Source organism: Vicia villosa, linkage group LG4 (assembly GCF_029867415.1).
Source record: "Vicia villosa cultivar HV-30 ecotype Madison, WI linkage group LG4, Vvil1.0, whole genome shotgun sequence".
Classification (NCBI taxonomy): domain Eukaryota; kingdom Viridiplantae; phylum Streptophyta; class Magnoliopsida; order Fabales; family Fabaceae; genus Vicia; species Vicia villosa.
This window is the reverse complement of record NC_081183.1, coordinates 3,533,490-3,559,961: the sequence shown is the minus strand read 5'-3', so window position 1 is coordinate 3,559,961 and position 26,472 is coordinate 3,533,490. Positions and strand designations below refer to the sequence as shown.

Here is a 26,472-nt window from a genome sequence, read left to right as displayed (position 1 = left end):
TTAAATATATTATTGATTAATGTAATTTTTATGTGTGTTTTTTAATTATTATAATTGTGTTTATATTTTATATTTGGACCCATTTTTAAAATTAGAACGGGGCCTCTGCGTTGTTTGGGCCGGCCCTTACTCAATCACATGCTTTAGAAGAGGATTTTTTATTTGTAGAAAAAAAGTTCAACATACTTTCAAGATTTATTTTTATAATTTCTTTATTTTGAAATAAATTTTGGAATTAACTTTTAAAATAATTTTTTCCCATTATATATTTTTTATTTTAAAAAATAATAATATTTTAAACAAATTACATTTTAAGAATTTATTTTTTATTTTAAAAAATATATAAATTATGGATAAATTTATTTTTTAAATTAATTTATTCCAAACAAATACTTTAAAAAAATGGGATCTTAGATCCCTTACATATGTCTCTAAAAAATACTCACTCAATAAGGTGCTAAAAAATAAGTGGACAAATAAAAAACTTATTAAATAAATAGGATTTCATGATGTAGAAATGCATCTAATATGATCCACTCTACATCTTAATCCATATACAATTTTATTAAAAAACAATGTAATGTAAAGAAAATTTCAATTCACCCTTGAATCTCTTAGCCAACCGATAAAATTCTATTTATGTTTTCTATTTTTATATATGCATCTTTGGAAGCTTTTTTTTTAAAAAAATTGATTTTTACATATGCATCTTTGGAAGCTTTTTTAAAAAAAAAATTGATTTTTTCGTAGGTGTATCTATGTATCTACGAAAGCGTTAAAACATTAAAACATAGTAAAATATGGAAAGATTCTAAATTAATTAAAAAAATTCTAAATTAAATTTAAATCAATTATTAATGTTGTATAATTTAAAAGTACATATTTTTAATATAAGATATTTTGTATGAGATCCAAAGGGTAGGTAGGAAATTCTCATTATTAATATGTAGTATCATTTAAAAGTACATATTTTTTTAATATAAGATATTTTGTAGTAGCTATAACATAAATAAAAGTACGCTATCGAAATGTAACTTGTTTGGTTAAGTAGTTGAAATTTAATAAAAACGTGGCCCCTTATAACACCAATTTCTTATTCGACCCATTGATTTTGACCACACATTGGATCTGTACCAGCTCCAGCAACATGCCATAAATAAATCACAAAACTATGCTGACTTTCAATTTTGTCGACGGCAACTGTGTCGTCTTGTTTTATCTTTGTTGTAATACCTTATTTTTTATTCTATAAAATGTGTGTTAAATAATCTTATTTCTTTTTTTTTTAGTTTTCATGCATGTGTCACTCATCATATACTATAAGACATGGTTGTTTGTTTATACTAAATATTACCACATTTCTAATTAATCTTGAATCTTTCTAATTATACTTGAAATCTGAAAGTATGACAATACTCTAAATATATCAAATTCATCATAATAGATTAATCAAATTTAGCAGTATCTAGACTCCATAGAGTACTATATATCTTTGTTTTCCCTCCTTTTTATATTTTCTAATTTATTCTAAATAAGTTATAAATTCAATTTTTAATTTTTGTTATTTTTACATGAATGAATACTGTAATATTTCCCTCCTTAGTTAGGTTTTTTTACATGCACCATAAATACTATCCTTCAATGTTTTTAAAATAGACAACAATTGATGAACTCAACCAAATTGAGGAGAACTTGATTCAAATTAATTTTTTAAATAATTTTTTTACTTATTTATTTAAATCATTACTATGAGGTGTTTCACTCTACTCATAAGATGTTTCTAAAATAAATCAAGAGAAAAAGTTTAAACTCTTTATCTCATGAATCTCATTAACAAATGTGTTTGTAGTGAGTTTATCAACCCAATAAATCTCTATTAACAAATACTCAACTTTATTCTTAATATTTAAAAACTCTTTTTTTTGTCTCTGCAAATTAGCCACAAAGAAAGAAAATGAAAATTTATTTTTATTCATAATTCGAAGTCGTCCGCCTCACACTTGTGCTAGACGCCTTGCCAATACTACAACAGACCCCTCACATCTTTTATTGTTTTGAAAAATATACCGGTCATCAAATCGGTAAGGATGGGTTACTGTTTATTGGTCGAATTACTAGACTATTGGTCGAACCGTATGAATAAACTGAATAACTCAATTGAATAAACTGAATAACTCAATTGAATAAACCGATTTCTATGACAAAACTATATGGTTATTAAACAGGTCGAACTAGATGACTCGATCTCTAAAAAAATTACGACACATACCAAATTTTAAAATTTCAAAATATAATTTTACAAATTCATTTTTTAAATTCAAATTCTAAACATAATCTCACACACAACATGTTGTGAAAAACGATACCAATAACAAAGTATAATAGGGAATTATAGGGGAGAAGAAGAACACAATAATTGGTTATAACCGTTATTCTTTTACTTTCTCTTAAAACAAGATTACAAGTTTACAAGAATAACAAATAACCTCTCTCACCCTAAATTAGGATTTGCAGCTTAGCAATGATGAGAGACTAGTATGCTATTTATAATAAAACCTAACATACTAACTAATGGGCTTTTTCCACAAGGCTCATTACACAAGTCAACTTAATAAACAAGCTAACTTAACAAATTAGGGTTTAAACACTAAAACCTAATTTAACATGCTAACAACCCTAGCATCTTCGACACAAGCATGTGAACAACCTTCGACTTCATGCTTAACCCTGTCGAACCAAGAAGCTACCCTTCGGCCATACTAGAGTTCGATCCAAAATCTCACAAATCTCCACCTTGGATCTAACTCTACAACATCAAGGGAACAAACTAGCTTTCTTCATGCAGCTTTATCAACTGCATACAGTGGAAAAACTTGCAACTCGACAATGTCTTGGTGATCATATCAGCAGCATTGTCTTCAGTCGAAACCTTCAGCACTTGGACTTCTCCACGCTCGATTACTCCTCTGACGAAATGCAGCCTCACATCAATGTGCTTAGTTCGCTCATGATAGGCTGAATTCTTCGACAGGTGTATTGCACTTTGACTATCACATTTAACAGTGATACCTCGACCTTGAAGTTTCAGCTCCTTCGCAAAACCTTCAAGCCACAATGCTTCTTTCACAGCTTCAGTTAATGCAATGTACTCCGCTTCAGTGGTTGATAGAGCAACAACCTTCTGAAGTGTTGCTTTCCAACTAATTGCTGTGCCAAACATAGTGAAAACATATCCAGAAATAGATTTCCTGGAATCCATACAACCTGCATAATCAGAGTCGACATATCCTTCGATTACTGCTTTACCATCTTCACCCAAGGCTCCACCATAAATTAGGACTCTATTCAGAGACCCATTTATGTACCTTAAAATCCACTTCAATGCTTGCCAGTGAGCCTTTCCAGGATTCGCCATGTACCTGCTTACAAGACTTACTGCGTATGCTATGTCGGGTCTAGTACAAACCATAGCATACATCAAAGAACCAACTATATTAGCATATGGGATGCTATTCATATAGGCTCTTTCCACATCAGTGCTGGGACACTGATCAATACTCAGCTTGAATTGAGGGTTTGTTGGAGTCACAACTGGCTTCGAATTCGACATACCAAACTTTTCAAGAATCTTCCGTAGATATGCCTCTTGAGATAGGCATAACTTCGACTTCTTTCTATCTCTTCGAATGTCAATTCCAAGAATCCTGGAAGCAGCTCCCAGATCCTTCATATCGAACTCCTTATTGAGTTCAGCCTTCACCCTCATCACATCTTCGACACTGTTGCTTGCTATGAGAATATCATCCACATAAAGCAACAAAATAACAAATGAATTACCAGGTCGAAATCTGAAGTAAACACAGTGGTCGAACTGACTTCTAATGAAACTTATGCGTGTCATGAACTTGTCGAATCTCCTATTCCACTGTCGAGGAGATTGTTTCAGCCCATACAAGGATCTCTTTAACTTACACACATAATCATCCTTCCCCTTTTCGACATACCCTTCAGGTTGCCTCATCAGGATCGTTTCATCTAGATCACCATACAAGAACGCAGTTTTCACATCCATCTGTTCCAGTTCAAGATCGAACTGTGCCACCATGGCAAGCAGCATTCGAATGGACCTATGTTTCACAACAGGAGAAAACACATCATTGAAGTCGACACCTTCTTTCTGAGTGAAACCCCTTGCGACTAACCTTGCCTTATATCTTTTCGACGTCACTCCTTCAATTCCTTCCTTAACTTTGAAAATCCATTTACAGCTGACTAACCTTGCCCCAGCAGGTTTCTTGATCAGTTCCCAAGTGTGATTATCATGAAGAGATTTCATCTCATCATCCATGGCCTTCAGCCATTCAGTCTTATTTTGACTCCTCATAACTTCCTTATAATCTCTAGGTTCATCATCAAGAACCTCACTGGCAGAGATTAATGCATAAGCTATAAGATCTGCATACCCAAGTCTCTGAGGTGGTTTGATGACTCTTCTCGACCTATCTCTCGACAATAGGTAGTCATCGTCAGTTTCCTCAACTTCCTCAGCATCTTCTGCTTCTTCTTCGACTTCATCAGGGACATGCAATTCAGCATCAACATGCTCCACCTCAACAGGAATTTCTACCTGTTCCAGCTCTTCGTCAGATGTTTCTGTACTTCGACCAACATCATCAGTTTTCTTAAAAGCCATTTCAGCTTCATTGAAAACAACATCTCGACTGGTGATACACCTCCTGTGACCTGGCTCTAGGCACCATAGCCTATAAGCTTTGACTCCTTCTGGGTATCCCATGAACATGCATTTCAGAGCTCTAGGTTCGACCTTGTCTTGCCTAATGTGAGCATAGGCTATACAGCCAAATACTCTCAGTTTGTCGAGATCTGGTGGATGTCCCGACCAAACTTCTTCAGGTGTCTTCATATCTAACGCTGTCGAAGGACATCTGTTTATCAGATATGTTGCTGTCGCAACAGCCTCAGCCCAGAACACCTTCTTTAACCCCGCACTAGTCAACATACATCTAACTCTCTCCAAAATAGTTCGATTAAACCTTTCAGCCAAACCATTTTGTTGTGGAGTACCTGCAGTAGTTCTATGCCTTGCAATACCAGAGGTAGCACAAAAACTGTCGAATGCCTCATTGCAAAATTCAAGGCCATTGTCGGTTCTCAACCTCTTGACCTTTCTGCCAGTCTGATTTTCAACCAGAGTCTTCCAACTTTTGAAATTCTCAAACGTTTCATCCTTAGTCTTCTGGATGAATACCCATAATTTTCTGGAATAATCATCTACTATGGATAGGAAATACCTTGCCCCAGAATGTGATGCACACCTTGCAGGCCCCCAAAGATCAGCATGGATGTAATCAAGGGATCCATGTGTTCTTGATTTGCCTTTGTTGAACTTCACTCTGCAAGATTTTCCAAGTACACAGGGTTCACAAAACTTCAGCTTTTCGACTTTGTCTCCACCAAGCAGATTTTGTTTCCCTAATTCGACCAGACCCCTTTCACTGACATGGCCCAATCTCATGTGCCAGATTTCAGTTTTCGACAAAGGTTTCGTGGATGCAACATTTGTCGAACCACTTACAACTTCAGCCTCAAGGGTATACAAGCCTTGTTTCTTCACGCCTCTCAAGACTTCCTTCGAACCCTTCATGACTCTTAGGATACTTTTCTCTCCTTGGAAAACATATCCTTTCTTATACCTGCAATCTTGCAAGCCTTGTTGTTTCCCAGCAATACTGATCCACCATCTTGATCACATAATTCCTCGAACAAGTCTTTGTTTGGAGTCATGTGCCAAGTGCAACCTGAATCCATAATCCACTCTCTCTTAGAGTCACTGATTGAAACCACAAGAACATCAGATGATTCGAAATCATCTTGAACAATGGCAGCGTTGCCATTATCCTTACCTCCATGATATTTCAGGCGTTCAGGGCACACCTTTCTTGTGTGACCCTCCTTTTTACAATGGTAGCATCGAATGCCAGATGCTTCGCCACTGTAAGACTTCGACTGGCTTTTGCCTTTCTTCTTGTCGAACTTACCATCCTTTCGTAAGAGTTTTCCTTTAACGGCCAAACCTTCGCCAACAGTCGAAGGTTTATGCTCCTTTCGTTCATTCAAGTCCTTAGAGTACAAGGCTGATTGAACTTCTTCAAACGTCAGGGACTCCCTTCCATACAAGAGAGTTTCTTTGAAGTGAGCATGTGATCTAGGCAAAGAACACAATAGTAACAGCGCTTGATCTTCATCATCGATCTTCACATCAATATTTTCAAGATCAAGAATCAGCTTGTTGAACATATCCAACTGCTCAGCCAATACTTTGTCTTCAATCATCTTGAATGAATACAAAGCTTGCTTCAGGTAGAGTCGATTTACCAGCGATTTGGTCATATACAAACTTTCAAGTTTCACCCATAACCCTGATGCCGTCGTCTCCTTTGATACCTGTCGGAGAACCTTATCACCAAGGCTCAACAAAATTGCGCTGTGTGCTTTCTCGATCATAGTTGTCTTCTCCGCTGCCGTTAATGCAGCATTCATGGCTGCCTCTCCCTTCAACGCTTCCAAACAACCCTGCTGAACCAGTAGGGCTTTCATCTTCAAGCGCCACAGACCGAAATCATTCACTCCGGTGAATTTTTCAATCTCATACTTTGTTGACGGCATCTTCTCCACGCTCACCGCACCAATTTGTTGTGAAAAACGATACCAATAACAAAGTATAATAGGGAATTATAGGGGAGAAGAAGAACACAATAATTGGTTATAACCGTTATTCTTTTACTTTCTCTTAAAACAAGATTACAAGTTTACAAGAATAACAAATAACCTCTCTCACCCTAAATTAGGATTTGCAGCTTAGCAATGATGAGAGACTAGTATGCTATTTATAATAAAACCTAACATACTAACTAATGGGCTTTTTCCACAAGGCCCATTACACAAGTCAACTTAATAAACAAGCTAACTTAACAAATTAGGGTTTAAACACTAAAACCTAATTTAACATGCTAACAACCCTAGCATCTTCGACACAAGCATGTGAACAACCTTCGACTTCATGCTTAACCCTGTCGAACCAAGAAGCTACCCTTCGGCCATACTAGAGTTCGATCCAAAATCTCACACAACAAAATAATACGAAATACAATTCAAAATAAATTTTGAACAAAATCTAATTGAAACATGAACTAAATAACAAAATAAATGTAGTGTCTAATAAATTTAATTTCAAAGAGGAAAAGTTATTCCAATTAAAACTTGAACTAACTCTACTTATATTTTTAAAAAAATCATCAAAACGACATAGTAATATATAAGAAAAGAAAAACAAGCATTTAATCAGCTAGTTTTCCAAAACACAGGTCCACCAATTTTTTTACCGGGTTTGGTTAGTTTTGGCCAGCTCTCACTAGTTTAATAGTTTATCCGATCTAGCATTCCAATCAGGCCAATAACCCTTCCGATTCACGATTCAACTGACTGATTTAGTATGATTTTTGAAACACTGTCACCACCTATTAAATTTTTCTCTCACTTTTATATTTGCTAATCCTTCATGAATGTATTGCTAGAAACAATACTATTTCTTATTTTCAATATAATTTAATTCATAATTTCCTTTATGTTTAGCCATACCAATATGTAATATCTGGATTCGTGTCTGTCTCTTATGGATCTTAAAGATTCAAGTGAATGTACTTAAAAGTTCTAGTGTATTTATGCATGTCACCCTAAACTTAAACCTATGTGTGGTTTTATATGTTGTGCAAGTAATATTGTCAAATGGTTTTGATGATAACAACTATCAAATGGTCATGATGATGACAATTGTCAAATGACTGTGATGATGACAACTGTTAAATGGCTTTGTTGATGACAATTGTCAAATAGTTTTGATCACAACAACTCTTTCAAAGGTTCTCGACGATAGAATTTTAACAAGAAAGATATATTACAAGTCTCATTAGTCAAATGTGACGAGTTCTAGTTAAAGGTGCTAGGCAAAGCTTCGTGAAGTAAAGGAACTTGAAGTCTTGAAGTTGTGAAAGATGTGAAAGTTTTCCTGGTCTTATGCTTAAGATTTTACCTAGATTTGTTTAGTTAATTTTAAAAGAAACAAGAGTAAGTCTTGATTTACTAAGGCATTGCGCGCTCACACACACACACAATATTTCAAACTTTCCTTCTCTTTTTATAAAACTTCTTAAAACCAATACAAACAATCACTTAATTATAAGAATCATGTTTAATAAATTAGAGAGATAAATATACATTGACTAATCAATTAAAATATCATTCTAATTGATTAAATCAAAGTGTAACATCTCCTACTGCATTAAGGAGGATGTTAATCGATTAAGTGACATAGAAAATCAAAATTTCTTATTTTAGCTTATGTAATAAATTAATACATAGTTTTTTAATCGATTGAATCATTAGAAAAAAACAATGAATTTTTTCTCCTTTGAGCAATATTTTTTCCTCTACAAAGAAGACCTCTTTTCGTTTCATAATACACCAATTTTTTTAATATAAACTCTTTGATGTCAAGTTTTCCTCATTATTTTACAAAGTACTTTTTTTTACTAGAGTTGCCTTAGTGTCAAGAGAGTGAAAAGTTTCATTTGAGAGTTCTGGTGTGCAGATGTTGTGCTGAAATTATTTATCTAAGGACATAGTTCTCTTTGTAATATATTTAAAGTTTGCAAGATACCTGTAAAAAGCTTGAGTGAAGTTTATTGAGTTGAACCTGTGTAAAAACTCAAGTTAAGGTTATTGAGTTGAGCCTGTGCAAAAGCTTTTGTTGTTTGTAGAAGGTTTTTGGACTTATCTTGTGCAAAAGATCAAATTGTTTTGTAAGGTTGTTTGGGTTGACCCTGTATAAAAGCTCAAGATTAGTTTAGTGAAAATCTCAAGGAGAAACTCTTGGAGAATTGAGTAGACCAAGTGGTTCAGTCTAACCGAGATAATTCTCAAGTGCGACCTTTGTATCCCTTATGTTTTTTATTTTACGTTATTTATTTTAAATTTGCTGCTTATTTCTCCGTCTTTATTATTCTTTTGTTCATTCTGTGCTTTCTTTTATCGTCTAACATAAAAGTTTTTAAAATCAAAAGTTTATAAATTAATTTTTAAAAATATTAATTATCACAATTCACCCCTCCCGTGTTTGGAATCACTTGATCAATACTATGTTTTCCAAGTATGCAATTAGCAAAAAAATTCTAAATAAGCCATTTTTTCATCTATTGGAAAAATTTATTTAACTAGCTCAACTGAAACCTTTTTACCAACATGTCTTAACCTTAAATTTCTTTCAATTGCTCCATAGTGTACTTTGACTCGTCTATCATAAATGAATATAATCGGAGTGTAAAACATGAGCTTTGAACCAATGATCTAGTCATATACATTGGTTAAGCTTCACCCAATTTTCTTCGCGGTCTTCTCCTTTTTGATTTCCCTCAACATTTTATTTCCCATACATTAAATAAGGGCACTACTTCTATCCACCATCTCCGACTTATCATCTTGATAGGCTCATTGATATCAATGTCTCACCCTTCCACGTCTTTGCACATTTTTGCTGAATTAAAATTACTTGCATCTTTACTTTTTACAACCTAAAATTATTGTTTGAAAAGCTTTTAGATGTCCCATTTAATACTCACTTGAAATATTTTTCCCTGATTTGAAATCAAACTACTTTTGTTCAAGCCAACACGAACAATAGTATGCGAAAAAAAATAATAATGACATTAAAAAACTAAAACAACTTGAAACCATAATAATTATTTTATGAGAAACAAACACACAAACCCAAAAGTGAAATAAAGGAAGAAACAAAACAAACAAACTGATATTTGTTTATCTAATTCAATCAAATTGATCTATGATTAGAGGAGAGAATAACACTTTGATCTACTGTAAAAATTTATTACAAGAGTTACATAAAAGTTACAAAAAAAAAAATAGTTTTCATATTCTCGATAAACGATTTCTAATAATTTTGATCCTTACTCATTTCATTCCACCTATAAAAGAACCTCCATAAAAATAACCCTTTCTAATTGAATTATAAAAATATTAATTTTCTACTTTTTTTTACAAGTTGTATGACACTTATCACATATATTAAAAATATAATAGTGTAATTAATTTGTATATTTCATATCTAAAAATGACTAAATTCTCTTTTAAATATAGATATAAATTTTTTAAAATTTTCCCCTTTATTTAAAATTTAAAGTGACTATATTACAATGTTTTTGATATGCTAAAGATAAAAAACATGACAATATTATTTTATGAAATCATATTCTTATAACACACTTCATAATGATATGTTAGAATATTTATCATATATAAATGATGAAGTTATCTTTGTGATATATGACATTCATATATCACCTTATATAAATTATAAAAATAAAATAAAATAAAATTTATATGATAAAAATCATCCTTGCAAAAAAAAAAAAAAACATGTTTAGCCTACTAAAAAATTTAAATTAGCATTTTTAATAATAACTTTATTTTTAAATATTTAAATTTAATTTTTTTATTTATGTTTATTTTAAGTACAAAATTAACATTGTGATAAAATCATACATATTTTTACTTATTTGCTTTGTTAATATAAATCAAAATATTTTTTTAGTAATTTCATAAAGTGATTTTTTATTATATTTTATTGACTTCTAATTCATTTCATATTCTAAAAAATAGTTTTAACTAATTAAATATGGTATACTAAGTATTAAAATTTATCTATATTCTACTATATCATTAAAATTTTAGTATACAACCGCTTGTTATAGATTTTAAAAAAGCTTTATTTTTATATTTTTAAAATAATTTTATGAGATATTTTAAAAAATAATAAAAGTTATTTTAAAAGTTTGTTTTATAAATTAAAAGGTTAATTTTGACATCTCAATAATTTAAATATTAATTATTCAAAAAATTTAATATATCAAAATCGCATGATTTTTTAAAAAATATATCTCAAAATTAATTTCTATAAAAACTATTTAAGTAGTATCAACTTTAAATAAAATTTTAAAATTTTAATATTAGAAAAGTTATAGTAAAAATAGAATATCTAATACAATATTTTACGAAAAAACTATTTAAATTAATTTTCTATTAAAATATTTTTATAAAAAAATTATAATTTTTTAATAAAAATATATAATATACTATCAAAAAAATCATTTAAAACAAAATCAAATCTCCTAGTCACTAAACAAATCCTAAATATAAGACTTTAACCAAAAAAATCTTTAATTTCACCTTTTACAAAAAAAAATTGTACTCCATACCAATTATGAAAAATTAACATTTATGTTAAAGAAAACTCAACCGTTATTAAAATGGAATTGTTATAAACCGTTTTTGGGATCTACTACTAATCTTCTAACTTTATTTATTAATTTATTTATAGTAATAACTTTAAACTATAATAAATTCAATTAAATATTACAAAAAAAAAAAAAAAAAAACTCAACATAGATCTATCTATCTACTCATGAGTTGGTTTTAACATGAATGAATGAAAAAGACACAAAACGAAAGAGACAAGAAATTGTGGTAGCATTTTTTCAATTCAACTGAGTCATCATTTTGTTCTGTTCAATTTCAGACAACAACAAATGTTTGTATAGATTAAGGATTTTTTCTTAACTGTTTTTCTCAGCTGACTTTTCAACTTCTCTCTATCTCTGAAATTTTCCAACCCTTCAGAATTTGTCAACTTCCTAATCATTTTCATCTTCTTCCTTAAAAACATGCCTTACCCTTTTAAGTAGTTGACCTTGGTCTTTGATCATAAATTCTTGTAAGAAAAAAAAGTTTGATTTTTTGGTTTGATTTTGGTGCAAGCAAAGCATAAGAATGAGTAGAAAGAAAAGGGTATTTTTTTCCTTTGAAAATATTGAAGAGGTTGCTGTGGATTTCTTCAACTATCTTTTGCAGGAGAAGCCAAAGATTTCATTTTTCATTCCATTTATTTTGATTGCTTTGGTTATTGAGAAATGGGTCTTCTCTTTCTCTACTTGGGTTCCTATTGCACTTGCTGTTTGGGCAACTATACAGGTTTTGCTCTCTCTTTTTTTCTTACTCTATTAATCATCATCACTCTTGTATTGTGAATTGTATTTATATAAATATATGTACTTTGTTGAGAATTATCTTGGCTCATTAATTTGATTCTAATTTGAAATACATTCATTAGTTTTGGAATTTAGTTAAATTATGGTAATTTCATTAGATGAGTGAATGCATACTCAATTTAGTATAGAAATTGGGGAAAAAAATTAGTTAGCGATTGAATGGAATCACACGTGTCAGTGTCGGAGATGTCGAACAACAAACACATTTTTGATCTGAAATCTTAGTGCTACCTATATTGAATGTAATCACATGTGTCAGTGTCTAATGTGCGATTCTGTTCTTTAAATTTCAGTATGGGCGATACCAACGCAAACTACTTGTGGAGGATTTGGATAAGAAATGGAAGCGAATAATATTGAATAACTCGGTATCTTCTCTTACCTGTTCTTCATTTGACATTGCGGATGTGGCTTGTTTATGAAGTTGACTTCAATTTTGTTTTCGTATAGCCCATTACACCACTGGAGCATTGTGAATGGCTGAATAAATTGTTGACAGAAATCTGGCCTAACTATTTCAACCCCAAGCTTTCATCAAGGTTAAAAGCTATAGTCGAGGTGAAACTTCACCGCCTCTGCTACATTCTATTCGACATACTTTCAGACATGAACTAATTTTGTTCTTCCTTTTCTCTTTCGTGTTTCTAGGCACGTTTAAAGCTCCGGAAACCAAGACTTCTTGTCAGTAAAATTATATACTTTCGGTTTTTCTACGACACTTTTTATTAGTATTCCAAAAACAGTTTGAACATTTCATAGATGTGCTGAACTAGAGAAATTCTTGTGTGTAGGAAAGAGTTGAACTGCAGGAGTTTTCACTAGGATCGGGCCCTCCTAGCTTGGCCTTGCAAGGGATGCGGTGGTCAACTATCGGCGATCAGGTTTTAGTTCTCTTCACATTTCAAATATCACTACTAAATGTAACTTTTTAGTTTTTTTAATTTCAAATATATCCGGTTTCTTCGCTTAATCTGTATTTTCTAGTTGTATTGGGATGGAGATTAAGAATTGATATATTACACAAGACGTGAGATTTTGTTAATGAGATCATATTTGTATTTTACAGCGAGTCATGCAACTTGGTTTTGATTGGGACACCAATGAAATGAGTATTTTGATGCTTGCTAAGCTTGCGAAACCATTGATGGGAACTGCACGAATCGTCATTAACAGTCTTCATATCAAGGGTGATGTATGTAAACTAATATTCTTTCCATTTTTCTTAACATAACAAAAGCTATATAAAATAGAAGATTATTAAAAAATAAGTTGGTTTGATTTTTCTACCATTCTTATTAATTGTGCAGCTTATCTTAACGCCGATTCTAGATGGAAAAGCACTTTTGTATTCATTTGTATCGGCTCCTGAGGTGAGAGTAGGAGTTGCCTTTGGAAGTGGTGGAAGTCAGTCACTTCCAGCTACCGAGTGGCCTGGTGTTTCTTCTTGGCTGGTGCGTTTCGACTAAATTTAATATTATATTTGTAGTTACGAATTTCTGATTTTTAAATTTTTTTTTTTGCTAACATTATACTTTTTCTTCAATGCAGGAAAAACTTTTTACTGACACTTTGGTTAAAACCATGGTGGAACCTCGACGACGCTGTTTTACGTTACCTGCGGTTGATTTAAGAAAAAAGGCTGTGGGTAGCATCATATATGTTAGAGTGATTTCAGCAAATAAACTTTCTAGGAGTTCCTTCAAGGCATCTAGGAGGCAACAAAATGGATCAAGCAATGGTTCTTCGTCGGAAGACGTTTTTGACGACAAGGACCTACATACATTTGTTGAGGTAGAAATCGAGGAATTAACAAGGAGAACGGACGTCAGACTGGGTTCAACGCCTAGATGGGATGCATCATTTAATATGGTTATGCATGATAATGCAGGAACTATGCGTTTCAATCTTTACGAGTGTATTCCGAACAATGTGAAGTGTGACTTTCTGGGAAGTTGTGAAATAAAGGTACTTTTTTTGATGTTCTCCTTTTGAACTAGCAACAATGGATATCAATTACCGATAAATATTACTATTTCATCGATGTTGTCTATTGCAGAAAATAGTTTCCTGTTCAAATTCCGTTGCCCTACAATAATATAATGCTGCTATAGAGTACAAATGTTATTTAACGAACACTTTGTACTATATAGCATAATGCTGAGCAATAGCGATTTGTTCAAATTCTGCTATACTATTATAGTGTTACGGTGCCTGCTATAGATGCTATAGTAAGTTAATATTGATGTCTTTGTGCAGCTGCGGCATGTTGAAGATGATTCGACAATAATGTGGGCGGTAGGACCAGATTCCGGGGTTATAGCAAAGCAAGCACAATTTTGTGGAGATGAAGTTGAAATGGTTGTCCCATTTGAGGGTGCCAACTTTGGAGAGGTACAATATTTTACGAATACGTAATAAGGCACAATTTTTTACCTGTGAGTGAAGATAAAATTGGTATTGAACTACGCACTCATTTATTTTACCGCTTCTCTTCATATTTTAGTTGAAGGTGAGCATCGTAGTAAAAGAGTGGCAATTTTCCGATGGAACGCATAGCTTGAACAATCTCCGTAACAACTCTCGGACGTCACTAAATGGATCATCAAATCTTCAGTTAAAAACTGGAAAGAAACTTAACATAACCGTTGTTGAAGGAAGGGATCTTGCTGCTGCAAAAGAAAAGTCCGGAAAATTTGATCCATACATTAAAGTGCAATACGGAAAGGTAAGTAGCACTGCTTACGGCAGACTTCACTATACAAAGGTTTGCCTTATCTTATTCTGTTGTTAATAATCTTTTCAGGTCATCCAGAAAACCAAGACTTCTCATACTCCAAATCCCGTGTGGAATCAGACGATTGAATTTGATGAAATTACTGGCGGTGAATACTTAAAACTAAAGGTATTTACCGAGGAGCTTTTCGGAGACGAAAACATTGGTAGTGCACAAGTAAACTTGGAAGGACTGGTTGATGGATCAGTCAGGGATGTATGGATCCCTCTTGAACGAGTGCGTTCGGGAGAAATCAGACTTAAAATAGAAGCCGTAAAGTCGGATGACCAAGAAGGATCAACGGTGCGTTTCTTCGGTCAGAAATTATTGATTCTTTTATTTATTTAGGCTCAGTTTGGATAAACAGCTTAATTAAGCGCTTAGAGCATAAACACGTATTCATATAAGTGCTAATCTTTGACTTTTATTTACACCATTATGGATTTTTCACTTCTTGGATGTTGATTCTAACACGATTCACTCCTTTGATGATGATCAGGGTTCAGGCTCAGGAAGTGGTTGGATAGAACTTGTTTTGATTGAAGGGAGAGATCTTGTTGCCGCCGATCTTAGAGGCACGAGTGATCCGTATGTTAGGGTACACTATGGAAATTTCAAGAAAAGGACAAAGGTTGGTATACTTCATCAATGGTTTCTCGAGTATATTGATGTTCCGCGAGTTTATTTAGACTCTCGGGTTTGATAACATTGCTTAGTTCTAACTGTGACATTGTTTGGCAGGTTATATACAAAACTCTAACCCCTCAATGGAACCAGACCCTGGAGTTCCCTGATGATGGAAGTCCTTTAATACTTTATGTGAAAGACTATAATGCATTACTACCTACATCAAGTATCGGCGAATGTGTCGTAGAATATCAAAGGTTACCTCCAAACCAGATGGCTGATAAGTGGATACCTCTTCAAGGAGTGAAAAGGGGTGAAATTCACATTCAAATTACTAGAAAAGTTCCAGATATGCACAAGAGGCAAAACATAGACTCTGAACCTTCTTTGAGTAAATTGCACCAAATTCCAACCCAGGTGAGATTTCCCTTATTGTGTAGTTACTATGAAGCACAGACACGGACACTGACACGTAGACACTGATAATAATTTAAAACACCGACACTAACAAGTGTCGTGTTGATGTCTGACACGGACACGGACACTGGCAAGCCTTTTTTCAGAGGTGTTGGTGCTATAAAGGTAGTTACTCAGATCCACGGGAACGCATTCCCTTTTTTTTAAAAATCATTTTCACGTTGTGCTGCAATTCTAACATATGATGTAAATTGAACTTTTATCAGATAAAACAAATGATGATCAAGTTCAGGTCATTAATAGAAGATGGAAATCTCGAAGGACTCGCCACAACATTGAGTGAGCTCGAAACTCTGGAAGACACACAGGAAGGATATGTAGCTCAGCTAGAGACAGAGCAAATGCTTCTTCTCAGCAAAATAAAGGAGCTTGGTCAAGAGATTATCAATTCTTCCCCTACCCTAAGCAGAAGATTTTCTGAAAGTGTCAATTAACCGACTCTTTTATGTTTTTACTATTCGAGTTTAATAACAATGCATCGACACCGTAAACGGGTTTACACAGACACCAAATACGATTACACTGCGACAAAATGGTAAAGTATAACCGATGTCTATATAATGCCAGTTTACAGTGTCAGTGCAAAACTATTAAACTCTTAATCATCGTCACGCAAGTATATTTTGTACATGTTTCTTATACTAGTTTGTCTTCTTATACCACAACATGTAGCTTGTACATTGTTATTATTTCTTCATTTTTTTTTTGTTGCTCTAGTTAAGTTCCTATCCAAGTAGATGGTGTATTTACACTTGCACAGGAAATTATGCTTTATGGTTCAATGTTTCTAAGAACTTCAATTGTAATATAAAATGTAAGGATTGATGCTATTATAGTTGAAATGAATGATGTAGTGTTTGATTTAGTAACAAGACTTAACTATCACATTTGTAATCATTTTCTTCACAATGAATGAAATCCATTATATTTTCAACTCTCGACACCGAGAGTAATATGCTATCATCGTTGAATAATTAATGCATCTGATCTATATATAGACCAGATACATTAATTAGACAGAGTCCTAACATATCAGCTTTGCAATTCAACATAAATGTCATCTTAAAAAAACATTAACATTAATGTCAACAAACATTTTTTTTTTTTTGAAATTATCTTCAACTCAAATACTAGTATCAATTAAAAAAAATAAAAAAAGTAATTTTGATTGTATAAATAAAACGCATTTTTGTTTTTTTTTTTTTTAAATTGAAAGCAATCTCAAAAAAAAAAAAAACCTTATCCAACATTTTCTCTTCCACTTCACATCATCATCTCCTCTACCTCTCTAAATTTTTCGTTATACAACTTTCTTCAAACCTTAAAGACATCAAAACCAAACCTTTCTTCAAACCTTAAAGACATCAAAACCAAACCTTAAAAACATCAAAATGCAACACTAACTAAACCAACAATGTCGTTCCACAACAGCAGTTTCAAACTCTCACCAGAACTCCCTTTCAGCAACTCATCATCACCATTCTCACTCTTCAACCTTTCTCGCTCCTCTCACAATCTCTTTCTCTCTCATCCCAAATCCTCATTTCCTACTGTCACTTTCTCCTCTCTCAAAACCACCCATAATTCATCTCCCTCTCCCAACCCAACACCACCTTGGCTCACCAAAACCAATTCTCCCAAAAGGGTCTCTGAATCTACCGTCAAAGAACAATCTTCTCAAGTACAACCTAGTAAACACACAACCCCTGTTGAAAGAATTGTTTTTCGGTTGAGAAACCTAGGGTTAACTGAAGAAGATGAACCTCAACAACAAGAAGAACAGCATGAAGAAGAAGTTAAATTGAGTGCTACAACTGTTACTGGAGATGAGAAATTGAGTGAGTTATTGAAGATAAAATGGGTTCGTCCTGATGTTTTGTTGGATGAGGAGAATGAGGATGAAGAGGAGAAGTTGGTGGTTCCATGGAAGAGAGAGGAAGAAAGGGAAATGGGTGGTGGTGGTGGTGGTGAGGTTGAACAAGATGGGTTTAAGAAGAGGACTTTAAAGGCTCCATCTTTGGCTGAATTGACACTTGAGGATGAGTTGTTGAGGAGGTTGAGGAGAGAGGGAATGCATATTAGGGAGAGGGTTAGTGTTCCAAAAGCTGGACTTACACAAGAGGTTATGGAGAAGATTCATGAGACGTGGAGGAAAGAGGAGTTGGTTAGACTTAAGTTTCATGAGGAACTTGCTAAGAATATGAGGATTGCTCATCAGATTGTTGAGGTCTCTTTCATTGCTCTTGTTATCATCATATTGTTTTGACATTATCTATGTTTTTGACATTAGAGTGTTAACGTGTCTGTGTCGTGTTAGGAGTCCGTGTTAGAGATTGTGCTTTGTAGCTAAATAAGGTTTTGGTATTGAATAGCTTGAGAGATGTCAATGTGTCTTGTGTCGTGTTTGGAGTCTGTGTTAGAGATTGTGCTTTGTAGCTAAATAAGGTTTTAGTATTGAATAACATGAGAGATATCAACGTGTCCGTGTCAGAGATTGTGCTTCATAGTTAAATAAGGTTTTGGTATTGAATAGATTGAGAGATGTCAACATGTTTGTGTCATGTTAGAAGTCCGTGTTAGAGTTTGTGCTTCATAGCTAAATAAGGTTTTGGTATTGAGTAACTTGAGAGAGTACCTCTGAGCTTGATATTATTTATTTATGATGACACTGTACAAAGAGTATCTTAAAACAAGGGAATGATTATCAAGTGTTGTTAATTGCAAACAGCGGTTTGTTAAAATTCTTTTTTGTAATAGTGTTATAGCGCGCAGCTATAGCGGCTATTTAACAACATTTTGTATTAAATAGCATATCGTAGAACAATAGCGGTTTGTCCAAATTTCTCTATGCTATAGTGGTATAACGCTGCTATGATTTCGTGCTTGAATGTTGAACACTGTTGTTTGCTTTCGGCATCGACTTGAAGAACATGTCAACTGACTTGTTATAATGTGCAGCGTCGAACAGGAGGATTGGTTACATGGAAAGCGGGAAGTGTTATGATGGTGTATCGTGGTAAAAATTATCAAGGTCCTGCCTCACCGAAGGAACTCGATGTGAGAGAAGGGGATGGCTTTTTTGTGCCAGATGTCTCATCGGGAGGTTTGTCGAAAACAGAAGACAGTAATGCAGCCTCATCACTTGGAAACGGTGAGTCGGTTAGGAGGAACAGCAAACTGCCTGAGAACATGACAAGAGAGGAAGCAGAGTACAATGCGCTGCTTGATGGTTTAGGACCTCGATTTGTTGAATGGTGGGGTACAGGAATACCTCCGGTTGATGCTGACTTATTTCCGCCTGTTGTTCCTGGTTATAAAACACCTTACAGGCTTCTACCTACTGGAATGCGTTCTCGGCTAACAAGTGCAGAATTGACTGATTTGAGGAGAATCGCAAAGTCACTTCCTAGTCATTTTGCCTTAGGTAAAGTTCATTCGCCGCAACGTTTTATTAAAATTATTTTCCTTATTTACTCAATAACTTTTTCATTTACTTTATGAAGGGAGAAATAGAAATCACCAAGGCCTAGCATGTGCTATTCTTAAGCTTTGGGAAAAGAGTTTAATCGCAAAGATTGCTGTTAAACCCGGTATCCAGAACACAAACAATAAACTAATGGCTGACGAACTTAGTGTATGGTTTCGTAATTTGACAATTATTTGCTAATTTTTTGTTAAATAATATTCAATTTCTTTTGCTGCTAAATTTTGGAAATGTGATCTCGAATTTCTGTTATGGCACAGGCATTAACAGGAGGTACCTTGCTGCTAAGGAATAAATATTTCATTGTTATTTATCGTGGGAAGGACTTTGTTCCAACAGGCGTGGCGGAAGTTTTGGCTGAAAGACAGGAATTGACGAAACAGGTACAGGATGTTGAAGAGAAAGTGCGGTGCAGAGCCGTTGCCGTGACTCCATCTGGACAAGGTGAAGCAACAGCACCGGCAGGATCTTTAGCAGAGTTCTATGAGGCTCAGGCTCGTTGGGGAAGGGATGTATCTAGTGAAGAGCGTGAGAGGATGGTAGAAGAAGCTACCAAAGCTAAGAATGTTAAGATTGTCAAACAAATCGAGCACAAACTCTCTCTTGTAAGTATCTATCTACTCGTTTTATGAAGATATTCAAATTCTGCTATGCTCTAAACAGCGTATCACGGAACAATAGCGATTTGTTCAAATTCTGTATTGCTATAATGCAATAGCCCCGCTATAGCCGATATTCGACAACATTGTGCATTATTAGATATAAACATTGTTATTGGAGTGTCTGTAGATTGGAATTCTTGATCCTATAGTGCTATAGTATAGCGCTGCCTCATGTTTTTTGTATGTTTGTCTGCTCGCGGCTGACCTATTTTCTACTATAATGCGTGAATAGGCCGGGACCAAAATTCTTAGAGCCGAAAAGCTGTTAGCCAAAATAGAATCATCCATGGTTCAAGCTGGTCCTGATTATGACCAGGAAATAATCACGGACGAAGAACGTGTCGTGTTCCGCAGGATTGGTTTAAGAATGAAGCCATACTTACCACTTGGTGAGTAATTTTCAGCCATTCAAATTTTACTTTAATCCCCAACCATGCAATATTAACATGATTTATCATAATCTCCAGGTATACGCGGTGTTTTTGGCGGTGTCATTGAGAACATGCATTTGCATTGGAAACATCGAGAACTTGTAAAATTGATAACAAAGCAAAAAACTCTTGCTTTCGTCGAAGACACGGCAAGGCTACTTGAATACGAGAGTGGTGGAATACTAGTGGCAATAGAGAAAGTTTCTAAAGGATTTGCTCTTATTTACTATCGCGGTAAAAACTATAAGCGGCCCATTACTTTAAGACCTAGAAACCTTCTAACAAAGGCAAAGGCATTGAAGCGTTCCGTAGCCATGCAACGCCACGAGGTAACTTGTTTTCTAATTGAAAAATTACTAATCGATATATCCCTTGTATGTCTCCGACGTAACATTTGATCTTGCATGAACTTTGCAGGCTTTGAGTAACCATATTACAGAATTGGAAACAACAATTGAGCAGATGAAACAAGAACTTGTAAGTATCAACTACAACATCTAAATTCATCAAGTGACTCCAAATTTTGTTTTGAGTTATTCATATTTGATTATCCTTTGTCCTTATTTAGGGTCTATCTGAAGATGATAGGAGCGTGAAGGAAGTGCATGAAAACCAATTAGACCAAATCTCAGAACTCACCGACGTGAGATACCCTTCTTCTCCCCTTACTTTTATCTAAAATCTCAAAACTTCAACCATTTTTCATTACAACGACAATTAATTTGTTGAGCTATTGTTATTTTCAGAGTGAAGATGATGAAGATTCGGATGATTTTGAGGACGAGGAAGATGCTGGTTGGGATGAAGACGAGAACTCCGAGTTTTCAGAACTCGAAGTCAATGAGCATCCTTGAAGACTAGTTGGCATATTTTCCTTGATGTTTCATGATAACAGCTGCTATTACCTGCAAGCTAGATACATACTCACAAGTTTTCAAAAGTTTGCAACGGTCAACCGAAAAACTGTCTCCTCGGTTCTGCGATTCCAATGCTTTACTGTAATCAAAAGGCAGCCTTAGAACTGAAGAACACGGAATTCGATTTATTGACAGTTCTACAAAGATGTGCCTACAGCAGCAAAAATTCATGATCAATTAATCTTTCACTTCTTTTTCAGTAGCATTTTATAGAATGCTTGCTGAATTTTGAGTAACATGATGAACAAACAAACACTAGTGCTGTATACTAAACTCTATCTCTCATTGTTCACCTGATTATTGTAAAGTTTTCTCCACATTGTAATAAATGTACCATAGTGTAATAGGATAAGAGTGTCACAATGTTACGCGCTTTGTATTCACTACGCTTTTTTGTCGTTATCGATTGAATATGTTATTAAACTCGGCCGTCCCGGATGTTATCTCGGCGTGGAACAACAAAACCAAAAGTAAAAACTAGAAAAGTTCATCTTAAATTTGACAGACAAAGAATTACAATCAAACTAATGTTTGTAACAAACATGATGCCAAAAACTGAAGTAGCTGTGACCAAATACTACAAAACAAGATACTCAAACTTTGTTTTTTGTGTTGCTATGGTGATTAAGCCAAGAAATGATATCATCAAGCACATGAAATATAACTTCATCAGGTTCACCTTCAAGTAAAGTATGGAAAGCATCTTTATAGAGACAGAGTTTCTTGTCTTTGACTTTAGCTTTTTCATATAAAGCTTTGCTAGCTGATGGATCTGTTATTACATCAGCTTCTCCATGCATGATCAACAATGGTAGAGAAACCTAAACAATTCAAGATAGATAAGCAGAAGTTGTTAAAAAAAGTGATTAATTGCACTAAAAAGAGAGTAATTAAGATGGAAAATTTTACTTCTTCTAATCTTTGTTCAAGCTCTTGAGTAGCTTTGAGCAACTCCAATGCAGTTCCTAGTCTTGGTTTATCCTTGTAGAGCAAAACATTATATGGAGCCTACAAAAAAATTAATCAAATTTTGAACAAAATAATTGATTATTTTTATGTATTTAACTTCAATGTATATATGTTTATTAGCATGAAAACTCACCATTTTTCTCTTTTTCAAATCTCTATATATATTCTCTTTCATTTCTTCCTTTTGTGGAACTAACTTGGTTTTGGGAAGAACCTTTGCTACACCAATTAGTATTTGCTTCACCAACCAATGTGGAATCATATCCTCTGCAAACTACAAAATCAATATTATGAATTATCAGAAATAAAATAATTAATATATCTGATCTATTTTATCTATGTATTTGAACTGATTTGTATAATTCAGATACATCAAATATTTAATGAATATTAAAATGATGTATCGGTCTCTGAGAAGATACCTTGCACAAAGGTGCAATAAGAGCGGCGCCATCCCATCCATTAGGTTGTTTGAAGTGAATTTTCAAAGCAACTGCTCCTCCCATAGATTCACCTAACAAGAATCTTGGAAGATGCTGATACTCCACTTGTTCTATCATTCAAATTTTCATTAGAATTAATCATATATAATAATTGCAAATAATTAAATAAAGAAAATAAATGTATATATTAATGTTACCTTTTATTTTTGAGAAATGTTCAATGACATCATCCACTAGATTTTCAAAGCTAGGAATATAGCCATGAAGACCATCAGAAAGACCAAATCCAGGGTAATCTAATGCAAAAACTCCAAATCCAGATGATGCTAATTTTCTTGCAACTCCTAATAAAAAATAAAAAAGTATTATTATTATTAATTTTTTTTCTTAAATTAAAAAATTAGTAATGTTTTTATTTTATTATTATAGATTTTTGTTTACATATATACCTTCAAAGTAAAATGTGCAAGTGTCTGCATAGCCATGACAAAAACAAACAATTGCTTTCAATGGTGATTTTTCTGGTAGCCAACTTTTAGAGAATACTTTTATTCCTCTTGAGTTCACTTCATAAACCTGTAAATAAATACTTAACATTATTAATTAATTAGTTGATTTTGAATTTATTAATATCTATGTGATACTATTAGAGTTCTTTACCTCTTCCATCTTCACTCCATCAGCTGGAAACTGTAGAAAATTTCAACAAATTAATTAATGCTATATGTTATGAAATTTATTATATGATATAAAAATATGAGCATCAAAAGGTTCAATAAAGAGAAATGTATTCACAAGTTTAAATCTAAAATTGTATTTTTTTTTAATTTTTAATTTTACATAATTAAATTAAATTCATCAATCTAAAATAGTTTTTTCTTAGAAAAATATTCCACAGTCCAAAAATGAAAATGGAAATAAACAACAAAACACATAAAAAACAGTATTAAAAATTTCTATAAACTTAATTGTCACACTTTTTAAATAATATTATTATACATTACTATTTTTTTTATATTCAAATATATTTTTTAATAAAACATTAATAATATAAAAACCCCTAAAAAAAGACAATCGTTTCAACACACAAGAGGAAAAGAGACAAAATCTTGTTAATATATTTATACTCTTTGCAATATTTGTTGGCCTTTAATTCAACTGACCGATGTTTTCGATCAGTTGAGCTATCCTTCCCGACAAAATTAGAAACTAAATAAAAATTTCTAACAAATCACCTGAAATAAGCAATGGTCAATGGCAAGTTGAATATCTTTAAAAGCCTCACGAACAAGTCTTCTTGCAGGTGCTTCATCCATATTGGACAAATAAATACTTTGCAACTCCTCACTCATTTCTTCTATTTCTTCTATTTCTCCAATCATTTTTTCTATAAATAAAGAGTGTATAATAATAATAATTGATAATATAATAAAAATCACAAACAATATCAACATTATAGAAAAAAATGAGTGTTCCTCACTTTAGTAGTAGAATGAAATGGTAGAACTTGGAGAGAATGAAATTGTAATGTTACTAGTAGTAGTAGTTAGGGTAACATACTATATATTATACTATCATATAGTATGAGTTTGGTTTCAAAATTAAATTACAAGTGGATGGTAGTTAATGTTTTCTCACCTTATACATTTATTATAGAGTTATCTACTTTCACTATTTTAATACAATGTCTTCAATTTGACTGTGTTTCCTATACTATCCTTAAAAGATGGAATCTCACTACAATTACTATATCAAGCCTAACCAATTTGTACTCTATTTTGAGTACTTGCAATGTTTATTAAATTTCACTTTTTTAACTAAAGAGATTGGTTGATATTGTTTATATTATATTGATGTATGAAGGTGAAATAAACAAGCACATATGGCCATATAATTTGGAGGTGAAATAAGGAACAAACAAGCACGTATGACCATAAATATTGGAGCTTTATTATTATGGGAACAATGTCCACAACATAATTTTGGATGATTTGTTGGAAGTTATTTTATATATTATTTAAGATAAATAGTGTAGTTAAAAACTGCCATGTTGATGGGTCATTATGGGATAAGTTATTTATTTGTTAAAATTATATGTGTCCATAATTCATAAACACAAAACTAAATTTATTAATCTAGTCATTCTATTTGATCATTTATTTGTTTTTATTTGATCTCTATTATTTTCTGATCAATTTGAGTGTCTGCGATGGAGAATTGGAGTTCTGAATTGAATTACATAGTAGAAAACAAAATTCTGCATTCTGCAAGTCGATGGCGAGCGTCATCGGCATGGTCATCAGGGCGTCATGGCCCTGAAGAAGATGAAGGGTGTCATGCCTGTAAGGGTAACCCGTCATGCTGCCAGGACGAGCGTTCTTTGCTCTGTTGCTTGGAATTGAATGTTGATTCTGATTATTGGGAGTTGTATGTTGGTGGCTACTGATTTGAGGATCTTTTGATGTTGTTTATTGAATATTGTCTGATCAATAAATGTGATTATTTTATGGTTGCACAACACGTGATTAAATTGTGTGTGATTACTTGAATTGTTAAATGGCTATATGATATGCTTATTATTGATGCTTTATGGATAATTATGTAGAAATACATAATCGTTGTAGTTTATAGTTCGAAGGGGGATTATAAACATTGTTGTCATTGTTGTTGTTGTTGCATCAATAGTATGTCATGCACCATTTGTGTCATGGTTGTTGAAAGAGGTGGGTTGCAAGTCTAGAAAAGTGGGCTGACATTTTGTCCAGAACCTAGAAGGGTGGGTTCAGGGTCTAGAAGGATGGAACCAATTCGTATGAAGAACATTTATTGATTGGTACCACATGCATTGTGTCAGTGTTATGAGTCACATTACATTCACCTGTATATGTACATGACCTAGTTGAAAAGGTGTGAGATAAATGATGTTATTGTTGCGTATTAGATGCTTGATATGTTGTATGTTTTATCTACCAGTTACATTATTTACACCATGTCGAAGTATATTTCTCACCCCTTTTGCTCTATGTAGTCCACCATGGACATCTTGTAGACATTCATGAGTAGAGTTGTTGTTGTGAGTAAGAAATAGCCCGTGGAGTTATTTTGATTTGCTTATTGTATGTCTAGTGGTTTAATTCTCCGATTCTGTAACATTGGGTGAGCGAACAATGTTATTTTATTATTATGTTTTCGTTAGTCGAAAGTTGGATGTTATACTCTTGACGTTTGAGTTTATGTTGATTGTGGTGACTTTTACGATATTTTCTTTAATTCAAATAAAGTATTTTTATGAGACTTAATAATTGTGAAGCATGCTTCTTTGATGAATTCTGCTGCAATGATACCCTAAGTGAATGTGAGCATGTGATGACATATGCATTTGAATGTTTTAGTTTAAATGATAAGTGTTACAGAACATATATTGTTTGATGATGAGTGACATCCTTAATGTGTATATGTAATCTATATTTGATTTATTTTATAATATAACGC

At 33.2% G+C, this 26,472-nt stretch overlaps 3 protein-coding genes across 5 annotated transcripts; 2 read left to right on the top strand and 1 right to left on the bottom strand.

Annotated features, from left to right (window-relative positions):
- The first annotated feature begins 11,605 nt into the window (after positions 1–11,605).
- Positions 11,606–16,962, top strand: LOC131594342 (synaptotagmin-5-like). Its single transcript, XM_058866442.1, has 14 exons — positions 11,606–12,120; positions 12,491–12,565; positions 12,648–12,755; positions 12,846–12,878; positions 12,989–13,078; positions 13,264–13,389; positions 13,505–13,648; positions 13,746–14,162; positions 14,454–14,588; positions 14,701–14,922; positions 15,001–15,273; positions 15,470–15,601; positions 15,712–16,014; positions 16,281–16,962. Exons 1-14 carry the CDS (start codon positions 11,920–11,922, stop codon positions 16,506–16,508), a joined length of 2,487 nt encoding a protein of 828 aa, XP_058722425.1. The 5' UTR covers positions 11,606–11,919; the 3' UTR covers positions 16,509–16,962.
- A 327-nt stretch (positions 16,963–17,289) lies between these two features.
- On the top strand, positions 17,290–21,915 carry LOC131594343 (CRM-domain containing factor CFM3, chloroplastic/mitochondrial). Of its 2 annotated transcripts, XM_058866444.1 has the most exons (10): positions 17,290–17,416; positions 17,451–18,301; positions 19,033–19,498; positions 19,578–19,708; positions 19,819–20,163; positions 20,453–20,609; positions 20,688–20,980; positions 21,069–21,128; positions 21,220–21,294; positions 21,398–21,915. In XM_058866444.1, exons 2-10 carry the CDS (start codon positions 17,489–17,491, stop codon positions 21,503–21,505), a joined length of 2,448 nt encoding a protein of 815 aa, XP_058722427.1. In that variant the 5' UTR covers positions 17,290–17,416; positions 17,451–17,488; the 3' UTR covers positions 21,506–21,915. The 2 variants fall into 2 exon arrangements, with proteins under 2 accessions (XP_058722427.1, XP_058722426.1); XM_058866443.1 differs by having other exon boundaries at positions 17,319–18,301.
- Positions 21,916–22,039: 124 nt separating this feature from the next.
- LOC131594344 (caffeoylshikimate esterase-like) lies at positions 22,040–24,591 on the bottom strand. 2 transcript variants are annotated; one of them, XM_058866446.1, is made up of 9 exons: positions 24,461–24,591; positions 24,216–24,367; positions 23,641–23,670; positions 23,430–23,556; positions 23,178–23,324; positions 22,960–23,090; positions 22,671–22,811; positions 22,478–22,576; positions 22,040–22,389 (listed from the first exon to the last, which is right to left on the bottom strand). In XM_058866446.1, the coding sequence occupies exons 2-9, from the start codon at positions 24,360–24,362 to the stop codon at positions 22,162–22,164; spliced, it is 1,050 nt and encodes a 349-aa protein (XP_058722429.1). In that variant the 5' UTR covers positions 24,363–24,367; positions 24,461–24,591; the 3' UTR covers positions 22,040–22,161. The 2 variants fall into 2 exon arrangements, with proteins under 2 accessions (XP_058722429.1, XP_058722428.1); XM_058866445.1 differs by lacking the exon at positions 24,461–24,591 and having other exon boundaries at positions 24,216–24,448.
- Between the last annotated feature and the right edge of the window lie 1,881 nt (positions 24,592–26,472).